This window comes from Symphodus melops (genome assembly GCF_947650265.1).
Source record: "Symphodus melops genome assembly, chromosome: 10".
Lineage (NCBI taxonomy): Eukaryota > Metazoa > Chordata > Actinopteri > Labriformes > Labridae > Symphodus > Symphodus melops.
In genome coordinates this window covers 14,544,852-14,565,991 of record NC_136700.1, presented here as the reverse complement: position 1 = coordinate 14,565,991, position 21,140 = coordinate 14,544,852, and the positions used below count along the sequence as shown (strand labels likewise).

Genomic DNA, 21,140 nt, shown 5'->3' with positions numbered 1-21,140 from the left:
ACAGTTAGCAAAGCTTAACTCTGTCCAAATTCATAGAACCCATAGAAAACTTATGAAAATAGGCACCATTTTATTTTGTGAGCCGTGTCCTATTATTTCCAGTCTATATCTTTAGCTATATAGACTGCTAAGCAACAGCCTCTTTCTCGATATATCAAGAAATGAGAGCATTGCTAATCTTATAATGGTCAGAGAGATAATTAATGTTAATTTGTAATTATTAATAATCCTAATTATTAATTTGTTAAAATACTTCAGTTAGTATAAGACTAGTATGAGACATCAGTGTTGTGTTTAGTGCTTGAGAACTCATCGTAATTTGGACACCTTTCATCTAAAAATCCCTGTTTATGCCTAGAAGTGTTGGAGGAAGTTAATTGGCTTTTTATCATCAACTTCTGAGCTTAACAAAGAATCCAGATATATATAAGCTTATTCAACATTTAGGATCACTAGCTTGACTGAGCAGTAAGATGAAGCCTCCGTATGAATCATGAAAGGCCTCAGCCCACTTATTACGACTACAAGTTTGACTGCCTTTCATCTTCCCCGCAGCATGCTCATCTAATTGTTGCTGCTGCCATATCTGGATCCCAGAGTTCAAAGAAATCCCTGGGTGATTCTGAGGTTATTTTCTCTGGTCGTTTTTCAGATTGCCTTTAACGTTTCTGAGATTTGTTCCATCATGTAAATCTCACATTAAAATGTTATTCACGAAGACGCAACCACTCGTATAGGAATAACCTACATGTACCTGTTTGATGAAAAGCCAGGCTGAGGAAGCAGGCCAAGTGTGTAACTTGGCACTGAACGTGTTTGGTTGCAGTCAAGGCAGAGAGGATATATGACTGATATGTTAATGCTCCTGTTTGGAGCCTGGTCTACAGGAAGATTTCAGAAGAGTGCAGGATCCCCTCTGGGATGAGAGCTCTGTGTTCCCAAGAGAAAAGCCATCCTCTGAACTCCTCCGTTTCAGCACTCCCTCGCGTTTCCCCCACTCTTACTGTGGTTATATCATCAAAGGCAGAGGATGCACATGAGTGGAGAAAATTGGGGAAGAAGGTTCTGTTTTTTGAATAATGCATTAACAACCATTTGTTCTATGCACTTAAAGCAGATGGGAGAGAGAAATTTAGGGCATGACACCACTGCGGTCATGCAAGTCGTTTTTGGCACTTCATTTTCAGGTCACCTTTATGCTCAGTGAATGATTACTTTACTTCTCTTCTTTCTGTTCTGGCAGACTGTCAGGATTTTTCAGTCTCTCTTCCTCTTGTCCTCATTTCCTCTGTGTTTCTACAGCTGCCAGCCTGATAGACTATTGACTGAGCTCATTCTGAAGTGTGCCGTGATATGACACAAATCCAGTTTACGCTAACAGCTCAAAACCTCCTTCATGCATCGTAATACCGACTCCAGCAGGAGCGTTTGACTCGCTGTGTCATCCTGTGTGAAGGCAGCCGTGGGACAGGTGTCAAAAACACAGCAAGAGAGTCTTGGTATAACCGCATCTCAAGATGAAGACCTGTTCAACATGTAGGAAGATATTTATGAATGTTTGATCTCTGCAGTCATTCAAAGGTGAAGCTATTAAAGGCACAGAGGGGTGTCTCTGTAAGATATCACACCTCAACAAGCTAACGGAGCAGACTTAGTGTGTTTGGACTTAAACAGTTCTTGTCTCTGAAAAGTTATCCTCTCAGTGGGTGTTTTGATGATGGTGAGGGAGCACTGCTGGTCCAGTTTAGGATCAGGTGACTTTGAACACCATCTTAGAGGATGTTAGATGAGATTTAATCCCATCTCTTACATAACCCAAAATAAAAGCCTATTATCAACAGCACATGATTCCTTTATTTATATCATCAAAGCTTTTCCTTTTCTGCCATGTATTCGGGAATCTGCTCTTTTAAAAAATATTCTCTTAATTACTAATATTATATCTTTAATGTATCACCTAACCACATGGAAAATAAATCATTATGCGGTAACTATTATTAAGATCCAAACTTTTTTTTTATCTACCCTCTTTTGGTGATTATTTTGTTTCACTCCTATCTAGCCAATATATGCAGGGTGCTCTTTGGCACCCATAAAAACACCTAATTCTGATGTCACAAAGTACTGAGCACCCCGTGTGAGGGCACTATAACTTCTCACGGAGGTTGGTAAAGAAATCCACTCAGTTCAGAGACAGGTGTGTTTGTGGCTGATTGGACTGGATTGAGAGCAGGTGTGTGGAGCTTATATATACTCGTGGACTCCAGTGAACTGTGCTGACTCACGATCTCACCTTCAGAGGTAGTGAGAGGTTCTCCCTGTGGCTTCTCTCTGAGTGTGCACGTGTGCACGTGTGCGCGCGTGCCTGCGTGCCTGCATAAACACAAGCCAAGAACTTTCTCCAATCTTGCCTTTATGTTCTTTTTGATTATCTGTCTGGCATGACTTTAAGACAACTCTGGGTCCCACTTCCAACTTTTGTAACAAATTGGGGGTCCTAATCCCCTGAGGGACTTACCTCAGAGTCACATTTGAAAATATGTCCTGAATCACTAAAACCTAAAGCTCCCTGTTTCCCGTTCATATGGAACATTATCTACATGTTTGTTAATAGTACTAAAGTAATTAATCTTTAATTGAGTGTCCACACAGTCCTACAATTTCTACATGGAGATGACTATATATTCTGCTTCTAGCCTTTCTCACAATTTCTAAAATAGGGACACTTGGGGGTCCCTGGTCTCTAGCACAGTTTTGTGGGGGGTAAAAAGCTGAACACCCAACCTGAGCCAGTACAGGTTCTCTCTGAGCCTGATCTGTCCTTTTAAGTATATTTACGGAAATCCTGACATTCTTTTGCAAGGTGGCTTTTATCATTTGAGTTTGTACTTTTCGAATCAGAAGCATCTATTATATAAAAAAAACAGCTCCTTTAAAACATATCAACACATAACATACTATTTTTACAAACTGTCTGCCAGCTGTTTGAGGTTTCTAAGCAGTAATCTTTCAGTGTGACTGTAACTGTACATTTAGCTTTGGCTCACCATGGTCCTGTGTCTCTGCTTGTGTTGTTAATATAGACTAAATATGAATGACAGAAGCCTTAATGACGTCACCCTTTACTGCAGGGGGCTTATGAAGCTGATTATTTCTATGCTAGAAATGCTGTCTCAACCTAACTTTAAGTCAACCGAACGAGAATCCTCTCAAAGAGCTCTTATAGCCTAAAACATCCTAGCGAGGAGTTTTAGCTTCAGAGTGATTTAGAAACCTCCTCAAGGGCAACTCTGAGTGAGGAAGATACATAATGTTTATCTTAGCTGCTCTTATTGGTTAATCAAAAAAAAAGGGGAAAAAACCTCAAACACAGAATCTAGTCAGGCATTGTGTAATGATGAAAACTTTGAAAGCAGCATCTTTGTGATAATTGTGATGTATACTTTAAACGTATAAAGCCTCCAAAATGTTTGAAATCTCATGCCCACTTGTGCAGCAGCTTCTTCACCTGCTGATCGTTACATCAGCAGGTAAAGAGTCTTAATTAGTGATTGGATGCACCTGTGGAGCTGACCACACGTCGAGAAACTCTGCACTGAAAAAACTTCATGTTTAAAGAACATTTCTTTATTTTCTCGCTGCACTGACAAAGTGGCTTAAATTCTGTTTAACACATTAGTTAAGCATTTCATTTTAATATTTAGATGGCTGGTTTTAATCAATTCTGTTGAAAGTGGTATATTTACTCCTGTTCAAATAGAAGTCATTGTATCATTGAGAGTCTTTGACACAATTTGGCCCTCTTGTACTTAAAAAAACAAACAAACAAACAAAAAAAAACGTTTATGTGGTCCTTTTGGTCATGAAAGTTGCCAATCTTATTTTAATGTTTTTTTCTTTATTTAACCAGGTAGTTTACCCAATGAGATCAAGATCTTCTCACAAGGGTGACCTGGCCAAGAGGGTAACAGCACGTCATAATAAATATTACGTGGATAAGAAACAATCCCTGGACAGAAAATGTGCTCAAACCTAATCTATTCAAAGATTGAGGTGTTTAAAGAATCATTGAAACATTATCAGCAATTTGGTGATGGTGTTCTTGTGTTTCAAATACATGGGCCAGACGATACTATTGAACAGGCCCCCCTCCTGGCCTGTCTGGCACTGTGTACTGTAGTTCCAAGAACACCCCCCTTTTTTTGGATTCTTGTTACAGGAAGGAAAGAAACATTGGATCAGCACTTTGATCAAAGTGTCGTAGGAGTAAACACAAATCACTCCACAATAACTTCACCCTTTTTCTCTTCTCGCACCAGTCCTGTGCACTGCTTTGGAACTGAGGTAAATATTTGCTGGGTGGGTTTCCCTGCTCTGCTTATACACATCATGCACGCACTGAGGAGATGGCTTGGTCATCCTCTGCTGCTGACAGTTTGTCCAGGGTTCAAAGGGTAGTGTGCGCATGGACAGTGTTTGCCTGTTGTATTAGCCCGTCAGGTCAGATTCATCGGCAGCTTTAGTGCTGTCATAACTGTGTTATATTTCTAGATAATTTGCTTCAGGTTAATGTATGCTGCTGACACTTGAAATAACATGAGCTAAAGATGTATTGTTAAACCTTAATGATCAGCAATAGAACAAGTTGAAGTCAACATCAGCTAATTATCACCTTTTATTCTAACTTTAATCTAACCAGCAGTTACAGAGAACACATCATTTATTTTGGCGTTGTTTGTGCTCAGCAGACGAATCTCCTCGCTCCGTTTTAGCTCTGTGTTTGGTCTCCACCTAAATATCCTCAGTCGCTGTTCACACACAAGATGTAGGCAGTTTTGAGAGCTTTTCCTGTGAAAAAAAAATCTGCCTGCTGCAGCTGAAATGAAGTCATGAGAAAGATTCAAGGGAACCAAAACAATAAATTACCGACTTTGACAGCGAAACAATGAGCTAAAACTCACTAAAAACGTTCTGAAAAGCAAAGGGGACTTCAGGTCAAGACCAGTCATCCACATCAGCCCCAACTAAATCCTTATTTTACATTACACAATACATAACTTTAATAGTACTCTTCTCACGTTTATTTGAGGTGCATGTGACCCCATCATCATCATCATCATCCTCGAGCACAACGACCTGAATAGTAGAATTAAACACAAACATGGATGACCCAAATGAACTGTACATAATTTCACAGAGGCTACAGCAGAGCTGCTTTCCTTATGAGCTCAGCTGTCATTTCAGCTGATTCATATCTGAACACATTAGAATCATAAAGCTAACATGCTTACATTTTACAGAGTCAGACCCCCAATACAGTCCTTTACTAATAAACTAAACTAGTAGTCAGACATCTGTTCAGTAGACCTGTTGTTTTCCTATTGTTTCTTTGTAAGTATAAAGCAAGTGAACGAATGCTAAAAGAAGCACTAAACTAGTTTGCACTGCCCGCTGTCAGTCTAAAACCGATGACCACCAAACATTATACTTTAAAATCACAGCATTCATCATACAGGGTTCTTTCACAAATTTTGGCCTTTTGGCCTCTTTGTCTGGCTACCTGCAAAAACTCAGACGCTCCCATGTGCAAGATGAACAGCAAATGAGCTCCTTTAAGTAAACGGGGAGTAAGCTGCGAGATTTAATGTATGTCTGGGTTTCCCAGCATAGGATGCACCGTTCTAAGAATGAACAATACTTCACATGTCAAGAGTTTGGAAATAGTTAAAACCAAAGTTAATACATCATGACTGTATTGTATTTTATTCGGTTTAACAACAAACTCTTGAATGCTAAAGAGGCTAATCCTCCCAGGAGCCGGTTCATAAGAAGGTCGCTCAAATCATTGTCGAGATCGTATTGGTAGGTAAAGCAAGGTTCAGTTGTTTTTGGCTCCATTTCCCAAAACAGTCAGTCACCAAATCTGGCTGTCACAAACATTCAGTCAGCATCAAGTCCCAGGAAGAAAAAGAAAAAAAAAAAAGACAAAAAGCTGCAATTTCCCTCCTCACGCCTCCAGGCGTGTAGCTCATAATGTCCTCAATCTGCCATTGACTTCTTTTCATCTGGTACAGATCATGGACCTGGATTTTTTTTTGCGGGGGGGGACCTTAAATTCAGTTAATGTCAATAAAACGTACCAAAATGAAGCATAACTTTGGTTTACTCGAGCTTGGTGCAGCTGTCACCGAACTCCAAACAGCCTCTAATCAAGTGCTACGTTTCCACTGACTTTTCACATCGCTGACCTCTCCTCTGATCCGTCTGACCCTTACACCTGTTGCCAGCTTACAGATGGTTCAGACGCTGTCAGCACCACACCAGATATTTCATTAGATCTTGAACTCCTCAGTTCCAGATTGTGAGACTTTTCTGGTACTTGAATGGACAGATTGTTGCGGAGAGCTTTCCTGTGTCTTTGCTGACTGAAGGATATTTCTTTTTTCAACCTGAGGTGTCAAATGAAGTGAAAGTCTAGACACACAAACGGTCGAGCTGACACTTAATGTCCGTCTGCAGCTTTCTTCTGACTGTGAAGGAATACTACTTAACGTGTCAAAGCTGTGTAACTAACTTTATCAACCCGATCAGCTCTCCATTTGTTGAATGGAATACATTGTCCAGTGCTAATCCGTTTTAGTTATGCATCTTTTAATTGAATTGAATCCATTTAACCTCTTTAATGCTGTCTTTGTCTTCAAAATAAACATTTGAAGTTTACTTGACCTCCATTTAGAGATGCAGATGGTTCAGGGGGAAGTAAACACCAGAGAGAGTAAGAAAACGGTTTGATATTTTATTAAAAAAAGCAGAATAGTACATCAGCTGGTGGTCACTGCTGACCCGTTTTCCTCTTCATTGTCTTGACACAAACTTTTACAGATGGCAGTGATGTCTGTCTGTCCGACCTGGGGACGCTCATCATCTCAACTAAAAACATTGACTACAGTCTTTGTCCAGAAACTTTATTGGAAATTCTTTACATGGGAATCCTCTGAACCTGCCCAAACCTTATTTTTAGGCTAGAAATATATTTGTGTATATATATATTTAAAAAGGAAGCGTAAAAGACTTTTGCAGTTCCTTCATGAAAAAAAGAAAGCATTTACAGTCAGATCAGAAGTCGAAAATTAGGGCAGTCACTTTTAGTTTGTCGAAATGTTAAATAATTATTCAAACGTCTTTTATCAGTTGGTATCTATGTCAGGAACGAAGCCGAATTGAAACAAAGGTAAGAAAAGGATTGAAAATCTGTGGAAACATCAAGTCAGTTAAAGGTTTGATGACAGAAGACGAGGACAGCACAGTACAGTTCAGACAGTGGGGAACGACCACTGCATCCTTCGTATATAAAGACAGAGATACACTAATAACAACCTGCCAGACTACAGGACATTTCTCCTCTTACAAAAAAAAATAATTCTGGTTGAATGTGTAAAGCCCCTGAATCCAAAAATGTCAAATTCTTGCAGAAGTTTTTCTAACATACCTTTTTACAAAAGACCTCAAAAAGCTGCTCTGTGAAGCTCCCCTGTCCTTTGAAGCTCAGCACACAAAGCTGTGCAGATCGCTCCACTAACAGCGCAGTGAATCAGAGCTGCTGTGAATCAATTACTTGACAACTGCTGGCAGGAAAGAAGAGCAGGAGGAGAGCACCACCTGGTGTCCCAACCAGGAAACGCAGGGACGACCTTCAGTAACTTCGACCGATTTGATGAATGACTTGAGGCTTGTTGGTGTTTTGTTATAAAATGTACAGGCGGCTAATTCAATTATTTCAACTGTGACAACACTTAAAACAACTTGACTGCAGTGATTAGAAGAGAGCCCTGGTTAAACCTTATCAATTTATTGGATGTGATTAAGATCGACTAACAAGTTGTCATTTACAATAACCAAATAAAATGTGCAAAAAATATCAAATATTCAAAAATGCCCATTTTGTTAACAAACGTCACATCTGTTTTAAACACTGTTTACAAATGCACATAATTTTTTTTTATTATTTTTTTTTATAAAGTATGGTCTTGTAGCTGCTGGCATAATAGGTGCACCTTACACTGGAGGAGTGCAAACTGACGGAGCATTGAGGTACCGGTTCTTTTGAGAGGCTGGGCACTACGGGGGAGGAAAGGCTGGTCAGCTCCTCATGCCAAGACACAGACTCCAACGTCAGGGTCGCAGATTTTTTAAAAACATCCTGGCACTTAGAGCTGAGATGAAACATGTGTTTCAGGATTAAAGTGAGAAGACTACACTTGTGATCCTTTAGACACGCACAGATTTTCACAGTAAATCTGAACCTGCATTGTAAAAATGACAGAAAAAAAAAAAAAACTACAACTAGTCAAATCCTATCTTATCTATAAACTTGCATTTGAGATCATTTTGGTATCAAGATACGTCGAAATAAGACGGAAATGTTCAGCTATGCCAGGACACACTTCCAAGGGGAAAAAAAAAAATCGGCTACATGGACAAGTACTTGAGTCAAGTGGGTTCAAACGCCACGACTAGCGACAGAGGTTTGGATCCTTTACACTTGGTTAGATTTCCTGATGCTGACACGTGCCACTGAAGTGATGGCTGTGTTTCAAGTGTGAGGACACTCGCCTCTGGTTACACTGCACTGGTGTCTCTAACAGTACAAATCAGGGCACAAGAGAACGCTTTAAGCCAAATGACACTATATAGTGCGCGTGTGTGCCTCTAAGTGTGCGGTTGTCAACTTGGAAAAGAAATTCAAATTGAAGTGTTAAGAGCTACGAGGACCTCTCCATCATCTCTTTTTGTGGTTGAAAAAAAAAAAACCCATCAATATTAAACGTTACAAATATAAATCAGTTTTCATTTGTCATTTTTCAAAATATGAACACAAAAGTTCAACAACACAAAAGAGTCCTAAGGATTCATTCCGGCTGGCTGAAGGAGGAGGAGGAGGAGGTCTCTTGATCATTTTGAAGAACAGGACAGAAGTTTTAAAGCAAGAAAAACGACAGAAAGGAAACAAAAGAAGCATCCTGGACTTTTATGAGCGTTTCTGTCTCTTGGAATGTCGCTGCTGGTTGGACCGCTCCTCCTCGCTGCTCGTCCCTGCAGCGTCGCCCCTGCCCCCCCGCTGACGAGTTCTGCGCGTGTCCCGCTCGCCATCGCTATCCTGCTCCCTGTAATCCTTTTTTCCTGAGGTGGTGGAGGAGCGCTTACTTCTCCTCCTGCCGTCATCCTCCTCGCCATCGTCTTCCTCACTCTCGCTTTCCTCTTCCCTCCGCCCCCGACTGTTTCTGGATTTCCTGTTTGATTTCCCATTCTGCATTTTCTTCTTCGGTTCCTCTTCCTCCTCCTCCTCCTCCTCCTCCTCTTCTTCTTCTTCTTCGTCCTCTTCCTCAGATGTTGCAGGCTGCTGGCTGACGCGTTTGCGTGAACGCCGGCGGAGGTAGCTGAGGCTGGGCAGCAGCTTCTGGAGCAGCTCGGTGAACGACTGCTCCGTCTTGACCATGCAGGAGAGCACTGAGCTGCCCTGCTGGTTGTACTCCTCTGCGTTGGAGAAAACAAGTTTTATGTCTTCCAGAAAATCCTGAGCGTTACGATACGAGCCCTGACTCAATTTTCCCAGCATCGTCTGGAAATCCATTGGCTGAGAAATGATGTCCAGGTAGTCCTCGGCCTCGTCCACGGACACAGGCTCCCTGTGGAGCACGAGAAAATGGCCATGGTTAGACCATAGAGAAGTGATCATACACTATGCATACAACAGGGACATCATTGGCAAAGGACCAAAACCAGGACAGAGCATGTGTCAGACACTACTGGCAACATAAGCTGTTGGTGGAACAGTGGTTAGTGAGTGTGTCCTATGTACGGCGGTTGTGGTCCTCCGGGTTCAGATCCGACCTGTGTGCTCATTTCCCCACGTGTCATTCCCCAAACTGTCTGTACCCGATTTCCGACTCTACACGTCCTGTCTAATAAAAAGGAACAAAACGCCCCCGCCCCCAACCCCCCCTCCCCCCTGGCTGTTGACTATGAGGTGACCGCTCACCTGAAAGGCCAGCTGAAGCGGAACTTCATCAGTTTCTTGAGGATCTCCTCACACCTTTCCAGCTCCAGCACCTGCCTGCGCACTCCTGTCTGTGAGCTCTGTCGGACCTGCACAAACCCCAAAACGACAGACGGAGAGTCAGAGAAGAAACTTTTCCAACCTGCTACTTCTTGAGATCGACTCTTCTATAAAACCCAAGAAGAAGCCCCGAGTGTTACGAGGATTTCCTACCAGCTCATCGATGTCTGCGGGGCTGTTGGGCCCGCTCCTCGCTTTGCTGCTCTGACTACTCGAGGAGGACCGCTTCTTGGATTTGCTTTTTGAACTTTTCGGTCGGGGTGCAGACTGCTTATTCTTCTTCCTCGGTCTCACTGTAAAGAAAATAATGAGAGGTGATAAGGAATGAAAGAATGAAGATGTCAAAGAAGACGAGTCTAAAAGAATAACCCCGGTAAAAACAGGTGCAAAGCACTAAAAAAAGGCACAGAAAAATGATCTATTCCATGTCACTAAACCTGCGGTGAGAAAAATAATCGTATTGAAGTTCTAGCCTGAACCTGTTGTGATGACAACACTGTGTGAAAAGATGCCCACTGGTTGGAAACCTGCACTACGTGTTGGGTTGACTCCGTCCTCGGGAGCCTTTCAGTGTTGATGCAGAAAACGTGTTGGGATTGTTATCCTTGGCATGAAGCGTGAACTGACAGAGGGGGGATCATCCTGCCACATACTCGACGTGAAACCAGAGTGAGACCTGGCTTCAAAGCTGAAGGTCCAATCCTGAGCTCACTATACTAAACACGGTGACAAAGGAGACGGGGAGACGACATCACCCAGAAGCATTCCTCTCATTCCCATCCTCCCCAACACTAAAGTCACCCTTTGTCCTAAACTATGTGGAAATCTGGGACTTTAACTGTTTTGTATGAGTGAATATGGTGTTGATAAACATTTGTTTTGGGTGAAATGTGGGGAAGCGACAGAAAACAGTCTCCTTCTTTGTGTTGTTACTTACAAAAGGTTAATGACCTGGAGGTTCAGCAAACATGGTCATATTGATCACCATCAGTTGGTGAGCTAAAATCAACCACAGTGAACTGTACTTAAAGGCACGTTTGTCCAGATACACTTTTTTAGATTTTGGTTGAAATTGTTTTTAGGTCCTGATAGAAATCAATAACTCATGATCTCTGAAAAAGGAACAAAGAAAATCGGTCTATCGGTTTTTTTTTTTTTTTCAAAGTTCTGACACTCACAGCTGTGGCCCATGGCTTTATAGTCATTCTCTTCTTCGTCCTCTTCATCTTCCTCTGAGTCCTCCTCTTGAGAGTCCTCCTCATCCTCTTCCTCATCAGTGTCTTGGTTGTAGTTTCTACGATAGAAAGGATGATGAAAAAAAAACAAACGACAGAGCTTTGGTTTAGTTGGAGAAATCATTTCACAAACATTTCCGAAGAACGAGGAAGGGGAAGCAACTTCTAAAATACTACCTCTAAATATCTGAGCGAGCTCACTCTCACTTTAAAAGTAAGCCAGTGGAAACGTTTGGCTCAGGGGAAACGGCATGAGGCCGACACTAACCTTGAGCGGGATCCTCGTCTGGCCACGGTGGGCTGGCAGGCCGGGCACAGCCACTCCCCCGCCGGGATGCGGTACAGAGCCGGTCGCAGACAGAACAAGTGGAAGGCCTTGTTGCACTCATCACAGAGGATAAGTTTCTCATCATCACCTGAGAAACATTGACGTAACAAGAGTTTCTTTAAAGGCGACATAACCGTCTCAATCGACTCCATTCTGTTTTTTTCTTCCACTCTTCTGTTATTCAACAAACTTTGTGCACACTTTCCTTTTGTTTTACCGTCTCTTATACAGTCAGCTTAACACTACAGGTTCACCTGTTGGCCTGCGGGTCTGCGAGCTCTGTATGTAGACCTGCCTGACACTACTAGTCTGTTCTGCTCTGAGCCTGGCCCTGCTGCCCTGTGTAGCTCTGGTCCTGTGCTCCATCAGCTTCAACACACATGGGCTCTGTCTAAACGCTGGACAGGGAGCAAACACTGTTTGTAATCCAGTACACCTTTCATTCAGGGCTCACTGTAGAGTTGATGTTTTCTTAATTAACAGAGTAAATGTCAATTGTCCTTCCTCTTATAGACTTTAGGTTTTAAGTGTAATGCTCATAATAGCTCATTAGCTTTCACAGAAACAAGCGGGCCCTTTGAAGCTAAGTGCGAGCCGTGCTTACCTTTCCTGCGACAGACTTTGCAGCGAGCGTTCTCGGCAGACATGTCCCACTTTATGCAAGCGTCCAGCATTCCCAGCAGGACGTGCATGCGGGAAAAGGTCTGCGCCTCGCGGATCGCAGTCTTCCACTTCTCCACTGCTGTCGCTACCTAGAGAGGAACAGACACATTTTGTTTCAGACTTTACACGAGCAGGTTCAGTGTTTCTCTTTAATTACCTTTATTTCATGACGTCAACGTAGCTCACGTTTTGTCAGTAAAAATGTTCAAAAAATGACAGAGGGACATTCTCACCCTGGCCTCCTCTGCCAATCTCTTCTCCTCGTCAACCTCCTCGGCCTTGCTGCTTTCTTCCCCTCCTTGCTTTCTCTTCTTTTTCTGCTTTGGGGCCATGAATCCCTGTAGGAACTTTTTGATCACGCAGGCTTGAATAGTGATGATGCACTCTCCAAACTCTTTCAAGCTCTCCATTTCTTTCAGCTGTGAAGGGAAACGATCATTTCAAATTACTATCAGGTTTTCATTAGTGAACAAAAACAAAAACACCACATGATAAAGTCTGTAACATTTCACCATGTATCATAAAAAAAAACAAAAAACTGAATACCCAACCTCAAAGAATAAAGATGTGATTCTGTTTACAGTCTTCAGTGTTGAAACAAACTAATCACCTGTTCTTCAATGTCTTCGTTGTCATCTAGATATCCCAGGCCACCTTTCTGGAGTCGTGAAGCTACTTCCTGGATGTCGCTGCGCAGGTACTTGAGTAGCTCTGCATAGCCGTCGCAGGTCCTGAGGCCCAGTTTAGCCTTACGAGTCAGATGGACTGAGTGCAGGATGTCCTGGTATCTGAGCAAGACAAAGGACAGTTAGGCCCTGGGTTGACTTTATCACACCAGTACACACTTGTAGCCCTTTCACATTAGAAATAAAAGTTTGACAGAATGATTCAACAGCTTTGTGAAAGGGAAAACTCCAAAAAGTGAAAACAGACTGGACCACTAGATGAACGCCTGAGATATTTCTCTCTTTTGGAAACACGCCAAAAACAGACTGCTCTTTATCTACCAGTGCAGCTCTCACCGTGGATTTATTGGGAATGCTTTTGTGCTCGTTAATGAGGCTGCACACACCTGTTTTGTATCTTGGCTTTCAGCTCGCTTTCTCGGACCCCCTGAGGATGAAGAGTTTCCACCAGCTCCTCCAGCTCAGCGAGGTTGTCACAAATGAACCTGTATTCAACGTAAAAGCTACGTTTTAGAACAGCAGGTTATGTGAAGAATAAAGATTTTGAGAGGGGGGCGAGGGCAGAAGCAAAGCTCTCACCAGAGGTTTTGTCCCTGATTGGGAACAGTGGTCTCTATACAGATGTCAGCTGCTGCCCCCTGCTGGGTTCCCTCACTCACAGCATCGTCTATGCTGCCATCGTCCTTTTCGGCCTCTACAATATGAACAGAAATGGATCATTTACACATTTTATTTTCATATAATTTGTCGAGCACAGAAATAAGTCTAAACAGAACACTGATAATACATAAATCAGACCTGAACAGGACGAGGTTATAGACCTCCACCTTGAATCATTTATGAATAAATCCCTTTATAGAAACGACGCTGATGAAGACTTGTTTTGTAAATGTACCTTGTGAATCTTGAGTTGCAGTGGAGCCACCATCCTCTTCCTCGTCCACCTCAGGCTCAGCTGCTTTGTCCTCGGGCGGAGGAGTGAAGCTGTAATCGATGCCTTCATGCACCCAGCCTTTCTCGATGTAAAGACCAGGAACCACGTCGGAGAAAACCCAGTAGCTGAAGAAAAGACATCAAAAGGTAACATGGCTTTAATTTACTGGTAGTTTGAAAAACGTATGGCTATCATCTGTTGATATTTGGGCGCAGTACTAACCGGTTATGATTCCTGTCTGTACCCAGTGGAGTCCTGCGCATGACCAGTCGGGCTTTGGCGATCCCATCCTGGAAGGCCTTTTCTGTCGCAGCTCTCTGTTTACGCATCCGCTCCTCCTCTGCCTCCTTCTCCATGCGCTCTGAGGCGGAACAAAAAAAAAAAAAAAAACAGAACCAAATCAGAGTGAGACTCGCTGACTTCAGAGTTGTGAAGTAAGGATCTTTTTTTTTAATTTTATATTTACCTTTGTTTAGTCTGTCCATCTCCTCCTTCTCCTTCTTTGCTTGCATGGACATCAGCCGCCGGCTCTTCACTGAACTGATCATGTCCTCCGCCTCTGGCTCCACCTTTGGCTCCACCTTCACTTCTTTTTTGCTCTCCTTCTTCGAAGCGCCCTCTTTCTTTTTCTCTCCTATGAAGCCAATTAGAAAAAACAAACAGCGTTTATCAGATTGTGTTTACAGATTAGGGATCTAATAAAACACTGGGAGGCTGTTTTATATTTTGATATGCAAAATCAAAAGTAAAACTGAAGAACATTAAAAGGGGTATTCATTTATTCTGAGGATTATCCATCACAAGATTCTTTTGTGATTAATTCAGTGGTAGAAAAATGTTCAAACCAGAGCATTAACTTCATATTTATTCTACTGCCTACCTTTGCCTTCCATCTCTTTCCGCTTCTTCTTCTCCTCCCTCTTGCGGTCATTAACCTCTTTCATCATCGCAAGGCGCTCTCTCCACAGCTCCGCTGAGCGCTGCTGCTTTGCATCCACGTGGTCCTCGACTGAATAGGTCATGAGTATGCGGTGACACAGAGCCACCAGCAGGTGGACCTTCTCCTCCGGGCTCAGCTCAAACACCTCGATTGTCTCGAGTTTCTCCAAGAACTCGCTGGTCACGACGTCGTCAAAGCCCCCGAGTGGCCCGGAAGCCTCCGAGCCTTGACCGCTGTCCTCTCCGTGGGCGTCGCACGGTCGCAGGCACAGCCGTGCGAGTTCTGACGCCGAGTGCATTGTGAGAGGGATTTCAGATAGGGGCATGTCGAGCTCACTGTAGCCTTCTGCCAGCTCGTCCTGCAGCAGCGTCTGAAGCAGCACCACCAGCACACGGTTTAGATAGAGGAAGCCCGATCGCTCCCCTGCCAGTGCTTCCATCAGAGCCACTGATGTGACGGGATACTGATCATCTGGCATGAGCAGCCCTGCATAGCAGTGGAGGAAGTCCACCACCATAGCCACATCCCCAAACAGGGTGTTTGGCAGACCCTCGGGCATGTCTACGAGCTTGAACGCCGGCAGGTTCTTGCCACCTTCGATCTCCTGGTCCTCGTATCTGCGGGATTGTTCGCGACGGACCAGCAACTCCTTCACGCGCCTCTCCTTGGCCTTCTCTCGCAGCTTCTCTTTGAGTTCCTCGCGGCGTTTCTTCATTTCTTCCTGTCTTTCCTCCACGCTCAAGGCCGCCCATCGCTTCTTCTGCTCGAGGAGCTCCCAGCGTTTCTGCACGAGCTCCTGGAGCTCCTCCGGCAGCCGGCCCCGGTCGTCGGGGGACAGGGTCTTTGCAGCCTTGGATATGAGGGAGGAGAGGGAGGTCTTCTTGTCTTCTTTACCCTTGTTCTCCTTATAGTAACGGAGGAGGTGCAGGGCCATGGGATGCAATGGCTTCCCCAGCTTAGGGGTACCCAGACCAGTACTACGGGCTCTCTTCTTAGGACTCCCGGCAGGGGTGCTCTTGGCCAGATGAAGCAAGGTCATCTGCTTCATCTTTGGCGTCTTGGGACCGGACTTGCCATCTTTTTTGGAAGCTTTGAGAATGTTGAACTTCTTATCGACACCTTTCCCAGTTTTCTTTCCTTCCTTCTTCTCCCCGGACTTTTTGCCGGATTTTGGAGTGGAGGGAGAAGAGCCTTTGCCTTCCCCTTTCTTGGGAGTTCCAGGATTTTTCACCTTGAGTGGGGAGCCATTCATCTTTATTTTCTGAAATACAGACAACATGACCCATTAAGCGAAGCTTTGCATTTAAAAAAAAAAAAAGGGACACTCCATATTACACAAGAAGACAAATGCTGCGGCTGAAATCACACAGTACTCACTATGTAGTGAATACGCTACACAATCCATTTAACGTATCCTACAATGCATTGTGAAACATGGTCTAGAGGCAGAGCTCACAAACCAAGCAACATATACCATCATGCCTTGCAGTAAAAAAAACAAGCTAACCTGCATGTGGCCCCAAATGGTCGGGCTGAGTGGCATGCCCAAAGAGTCCTTCTTCTTCCTTTTCTTCTCTCCCTTCTCGTTTCCTGTATCCTCTCCTGATGTCTCGGAGGTCTTCGGCTTTTTGCTTGGTTTACCTTCCGGAGATGTCAGGCTCTTACGCTTCGCTGAGGGATTCTCCGCTAAAAACTTTTTTGGACAAGCAAAAAAAAAAAACGAAAAAAAAAAAAAAAAACAGTGAGAGTCAGAAACGGGATTCATTGTCACACAGAGTGCTGCACGAGGAACCACCAGGAGGCGTTATGTACCTTGTGTGGGTCAAGAAGGAAGTCACTAAATTTGCTGGGCAGATTAAATTTCTTCACCAGCTCATCTTCGACCACCCATGGAGCGCTCTCTCCCATGCCCAGCCTCAGGGCGTAGTGTCGGATGTAGTAGCGCATGATTTCCTTGGTTGGAGGGCGCTCTGTTCTGTTCAGACTGTCCACCGGGACATCACTGATCACCTGCCGGAGTCAAGATTGGGAAACGTTTTTACTCCTTTGAAAATGCAGAGGGTTGACATATGATCAAAATGAAAACGTGTGACGGTGCGCCAGCCAAAATGATCAAAAGATGTACAAACCTTGTCCTCATTAATGAGCTTCACGTCGTACTTATGAGGAAGGAATTTGGGCATCACCCATCTCTTCTTCTCTTCCTTCATGGCTGTGGGAAGTTTCCTCGGTGAACGCCTCGCTCGGTCACCTGATAGGGAAAAACAAGAAAACCATCAATTTAAAGTGAGTCTGGCTGGACTTTTTTTCTTCCCCCCCTTTCTGTGTGCTTCATGTTTTTGTTGACGCAGTTGACTCACTGAGACTCTCTCTCCTGTTCTCCTCCTCTCGGGGGGGAGGTTCCTTCCTTTGGTTCTCCTGACTTGCATTCTCCTTGTCGCTGGACGGAGAATCACAGGCTCCTTCAAGCTTCTTCTCCCCCGTCTCTCCCTCTGGGTTCTCCAGGGGATGGATCTTTACCACCTTCACCCGCAAGCTTTTGTCCTTACCCACCTGAAGTGAAAAAGTCTAATGAGCACCTCCAAACACATCAAGAACACAGTTTTGGTTTACTTGTTTTTTTTTGTTGATTTTCTTGGTAAATAGTCTGCAATAACTTTTCACTACCAATTGTTAAAATACAAAACCAGCTGTGTCTCTCTGGGATGATAAGATATTTTAGATATTCAGCTGGCAAACAATGAAGTCATTACACGGTCTAAATGTACAACTGACCCAACATAAGAGAACAGATAAGATAAGGAGTCCAACTGACCAGGAAGTCACATTCTTCATCCACAGCATACTTTGTGAGGATTTCTAGCCAGGCCATTTCAACCAGTTTGTCGAGAGACACTGTGTTGTGGTGGACCATCTCCAGGACCGGCTTCTCAAACCACTTGGGATACTCCTCTTGAAGCCTGTATGCAGCAAAACACTTAAGGGTCAGTTGAAATTAAAGCATTGCATAACAGGGATGACGTGCATGAGAGTGACCAGCAGGGGGAGCACAATCACACGGTGGATATTTTTAGACAGAGCTTAAATACAGTCCATGGTCCATTGCGAGTTGTACTCTGGGCAGCTGAGGACTGCTCTGCCAAGTCTCTGCACTGAACATATCGTAAGACTCAGCGTACTCCTGCTAGTGTGTCTTATATAAATAATGTCAACATGATCCCAGGTGGTGATGTTTGGACTTTAAGGGGCACAGCTTAAAGATTTCAAATGATTTGAGCATATTCTTCCATTTTGTAGATGAGAATAAGGACGCTCTCATCAGGACATTACAGACTCAAGGATCACGCACTCTCTAAATAGAAGAGAATAAGAGGAGGAGCACCAGATTTATTCAAAGCAGCGAGCTTTGTGAACGTCACTTGCAGAGTTTGGCTCCTCCCTCGTACTACAGAGCTCCTGTTAGAGAGGCTAATCTGTATCCTTGGGCCAAGGCATCGATATAACCAAAGGTGTTATTCATAGCTTTACTAGAACCAGAGCTTCACTGTACATCTGAATGCAATGCAGTGTTTCCCACACATCGCCGATTCTCAGGCGGGCCACCCAGGTATACGAACCAACCTCTAATCTATCTCTGGCCTATCTAATCGCCATTGAGAGCTCAAGCCTGCACGCAAGAGAGGGTTATAAAGAGAGAGAGAAGTCGCAGGTACACCCCCCTCCAAACACGCACAACTTTTCCCATCTCTCTTCATACTGTCCTATAACAATTATATTATAAATGATAAATGTGTACACATACATAAATCGCCCAGGTAGTGCCATTCTGTCGGACACACTGTAATGTTCAACAACCTAAACATCTGTTCAGCAGAGACACTCTGTATAGGCTGTGGACTGTATACAGCAATGACTATAATTTGAACAGTTTGATGACATTGAATAGATTACTAACAGTTCAGTGACTTCTTGTTCCTCCTCCCATGCTTCCTTGTGTGTCAGCTGGTTGCTTCCAGTGCTCTTACAGGTCCAGATGCGCTCAGCATACCTTTGCAAGCGAGCCTCATACTCTCTGTACACATTTTGTTAAGGAAATTACCGTCACAATGATACATTCAAACGAGTGCTTGTTTAGTCTGTTGCTTTTCTAATGATCTGAAAGACATGTTATGGTTAATCATTGAAGATGTAGCGTCACACATTTCAGTAATTGACAAATGAGGCTGAGTCCTTATGGCACCCAGCATACAAAGATATTTCACATTTCAACAAATGTGTGGTTACATGTAAAGAAAAAAAAAAGTAAAGACTTGCTGGGATCAGTGGGGGAAGTTAACATTCTTGTGTATCAGTCTGATGAGAACAAGTGTGATATGCTGCCATTGATAGTTTGTAAATCACAGTAAAGTGAAAGATTTTTTTTTTTTTTTTAAAGGAATGTATCAGTGTTGCTATTAGTGAAATTATCAGTAAGGTTAAAGGTCAATGCTTAACACAACTATGCATTAAACACCGTTAATATAAATAGTTGATAGCAGTTTTAATACAGTAGAGCATTTACACAATGAATATATAATATATCACTACTACCAGGTACAAATGACTGCTTTTGCAGGGAGATGGAGAGATGCTTCCTAACAAACCCTGTTAGATTTAGACTTTCAGGTGGAAAGCAGATACATCACAACAGGCATTCAAACTATATCAGACTTAGGTAGCCTTTAAACACGTAGACAACACTTCATGTGTCACATTCAGCTGTCACAACAGAGTCTACTTTCTTCTGACAGCTGCTGACCGCCGGTTTCAATAGACGTTAAATATTACGATCACCAAATGATTATACCCCAAATGATGTCTGTGTTATGATCAGCTTTTGTCCTCCTCTAAAAAAACAAAACAATTGTACCGGGGGCTGAAAGACCTTCCCGTGCTAACGTTAGCGGCTAACTCTTACTAGCCGTGTACAGTCAGCAGCCTGTGGAGTAGACGTTAGCAGCGTGCTAGCTGCCCTGTTAGCATCGGTATCTCACATCCAGGCCGCGACAGCTTAAAGTGAAAGGACAGCTTTCAGCACTTGTCTACACACATGGCTAAGCAAATAAAGTGTACAAAGTCCTATATATGTTATAATTCGCTAGCTCTGTTAAATAGCCCGCTCGCTTTGTTACAATGAGCTGCTGAGCAGGCGGAACATTAGCTAGCAGTCATCGAGTGTTAACTGTGTACATGCGGGCAGAGGCTAAATGTTGAAAAGGTAACATAAAATAAGTTCAGTAAGTCATGTTAACAGTAACTGTGTAATCACACGGTCAGCTTGGTGGACAGAATCAGTCACAACGTAGCATCATCATACCGACTGTGGACAGTGAGCATCAGCATCACGTCAAAGGATACTCTTTGTTCCTGAAGGCCTCCTGGCTGTGCTCGATGATGTACACATCTTCTCCCGGGCCTGCTGCCTCGGATAGCGGCTTCACCAGTGGAAACGGTTTCCGGCCTAAAAGCGGTGCCATTTCTATTCAACAAATGGCACAGCTTCCGACGTCAAATCAAACCCGGTAGTCAAAAAATAAAACTACAGAAAGGATTTACAATAATAGAGCATTTAGACAAGTGTCTGGTCTCACGTCACCGCCGGCAGGCCCGGCACTCAACGTGCAGCAGCTAGCTCACTAGCCTGTACGGTGGATAGCTAGCTCGTTGCAAAACAATAACAGAGCACTTCGTGTCCCCCGCCTCATCGCCACCTTCTCGTCCCCTCTCGTAGCGGTGTCATCCTAGACTTACAGAACACCTATGACGAAGAACAGGTAGCCGAACGGTATAGTTAGATAACTTTTAGCTCCTCGGAATGAACATGAAAGGATGCAAACTAAAATCTAACTCGCGGTAGCAGCCAAAGCGCAGTTCAGCGGCGGGAGCTCAGGCTCGCTGTCCAATTCAAATCTTTTAAAATATTTCCTTTAATCAAATGTTTTCGTTTAAACGTCCGCAGTTTTGGATCCTCCTGTCTCCATATAACGAAGTAGTGATGGTTATGGTTATACCCTGTATCAATCAAGAGGTTAATTCCCTGTCGAAATGGCGGGAGTTTCTAGTCCACCGGCACATATCCGTACACCGTCAGTACCCGTTTCCCCGGCAGCAAGCAGCGTCGCACATCAGTCCCGCCTCCTCTCGACGTTCATTGGTGTTTTCTATGGCGCCCTCGTCCAAATCGTCTGATACAGGATG

General features: G+C 43.6%; 1 protein-coding gene across 4 annotated transcripts; it reads right to left on the bottom strand.

The window, feature by feature from the left end:
* Positions 1-6,782: 6,782 nt before the first annotated feature.
* baz1b (bromodomain adjacent to zinc finger domain, 1B) lies at positions 6,783-21,087 on the bottom strand. Of its 4 annotated transcripts, none has more exons than XM_079354201.1 (23): positions 20,954-21,087; positions 20,301-20,700; positions 18,859-18,975; positions 17,719-17,863; positions 17,264-17,456; positions 17,033-17,154; positions 16,716-16,913; positions 16,411-16,596; positions 14,844-16,164; positions 14,430-14,597; positions 14,186-14,324; positions 13,925-14,088; positions 13,609-13,723; positions 13,416-13,514; positions 12,954-13,131; positions 12,577-12,762; positions 12,285-12,432; positions 11,935-12,078; positions 11,621-11,768; positions 11,296-11,411; positions 10,271-10,410; positions 10,040-10,146; positions 6,783-9,686 (listed from the first exon to the last, which is right to left on the bottom strand). In XM_079354201.1, exons 2-23 carry the CDS (start codon positions 20,417-20,419, stop codon positions 9,029-9,031), a joined length of 4,911 nt encoding a protein of 1,636 aa, XP_079210327.1. In that variant the 5' UTR covers positions 20,420-20,700; positions 20,954-21,087; the 3' UTR covers positions 6,783-9,028. The 4 variants fall into 4 exon arrangements, with proteins under 4 accessions (XP_079210327.1, XP_079210328.1, XP_079210326.1 ...); XM_079354202.1 differs by having other exon boundaries at positions 20,301-20,421; XM_079354200.1 differs by having other exon boundaries at positions 20,301-21,087.
* Positions 21,088-21,140: the final 53 nt, after the last annotated feature.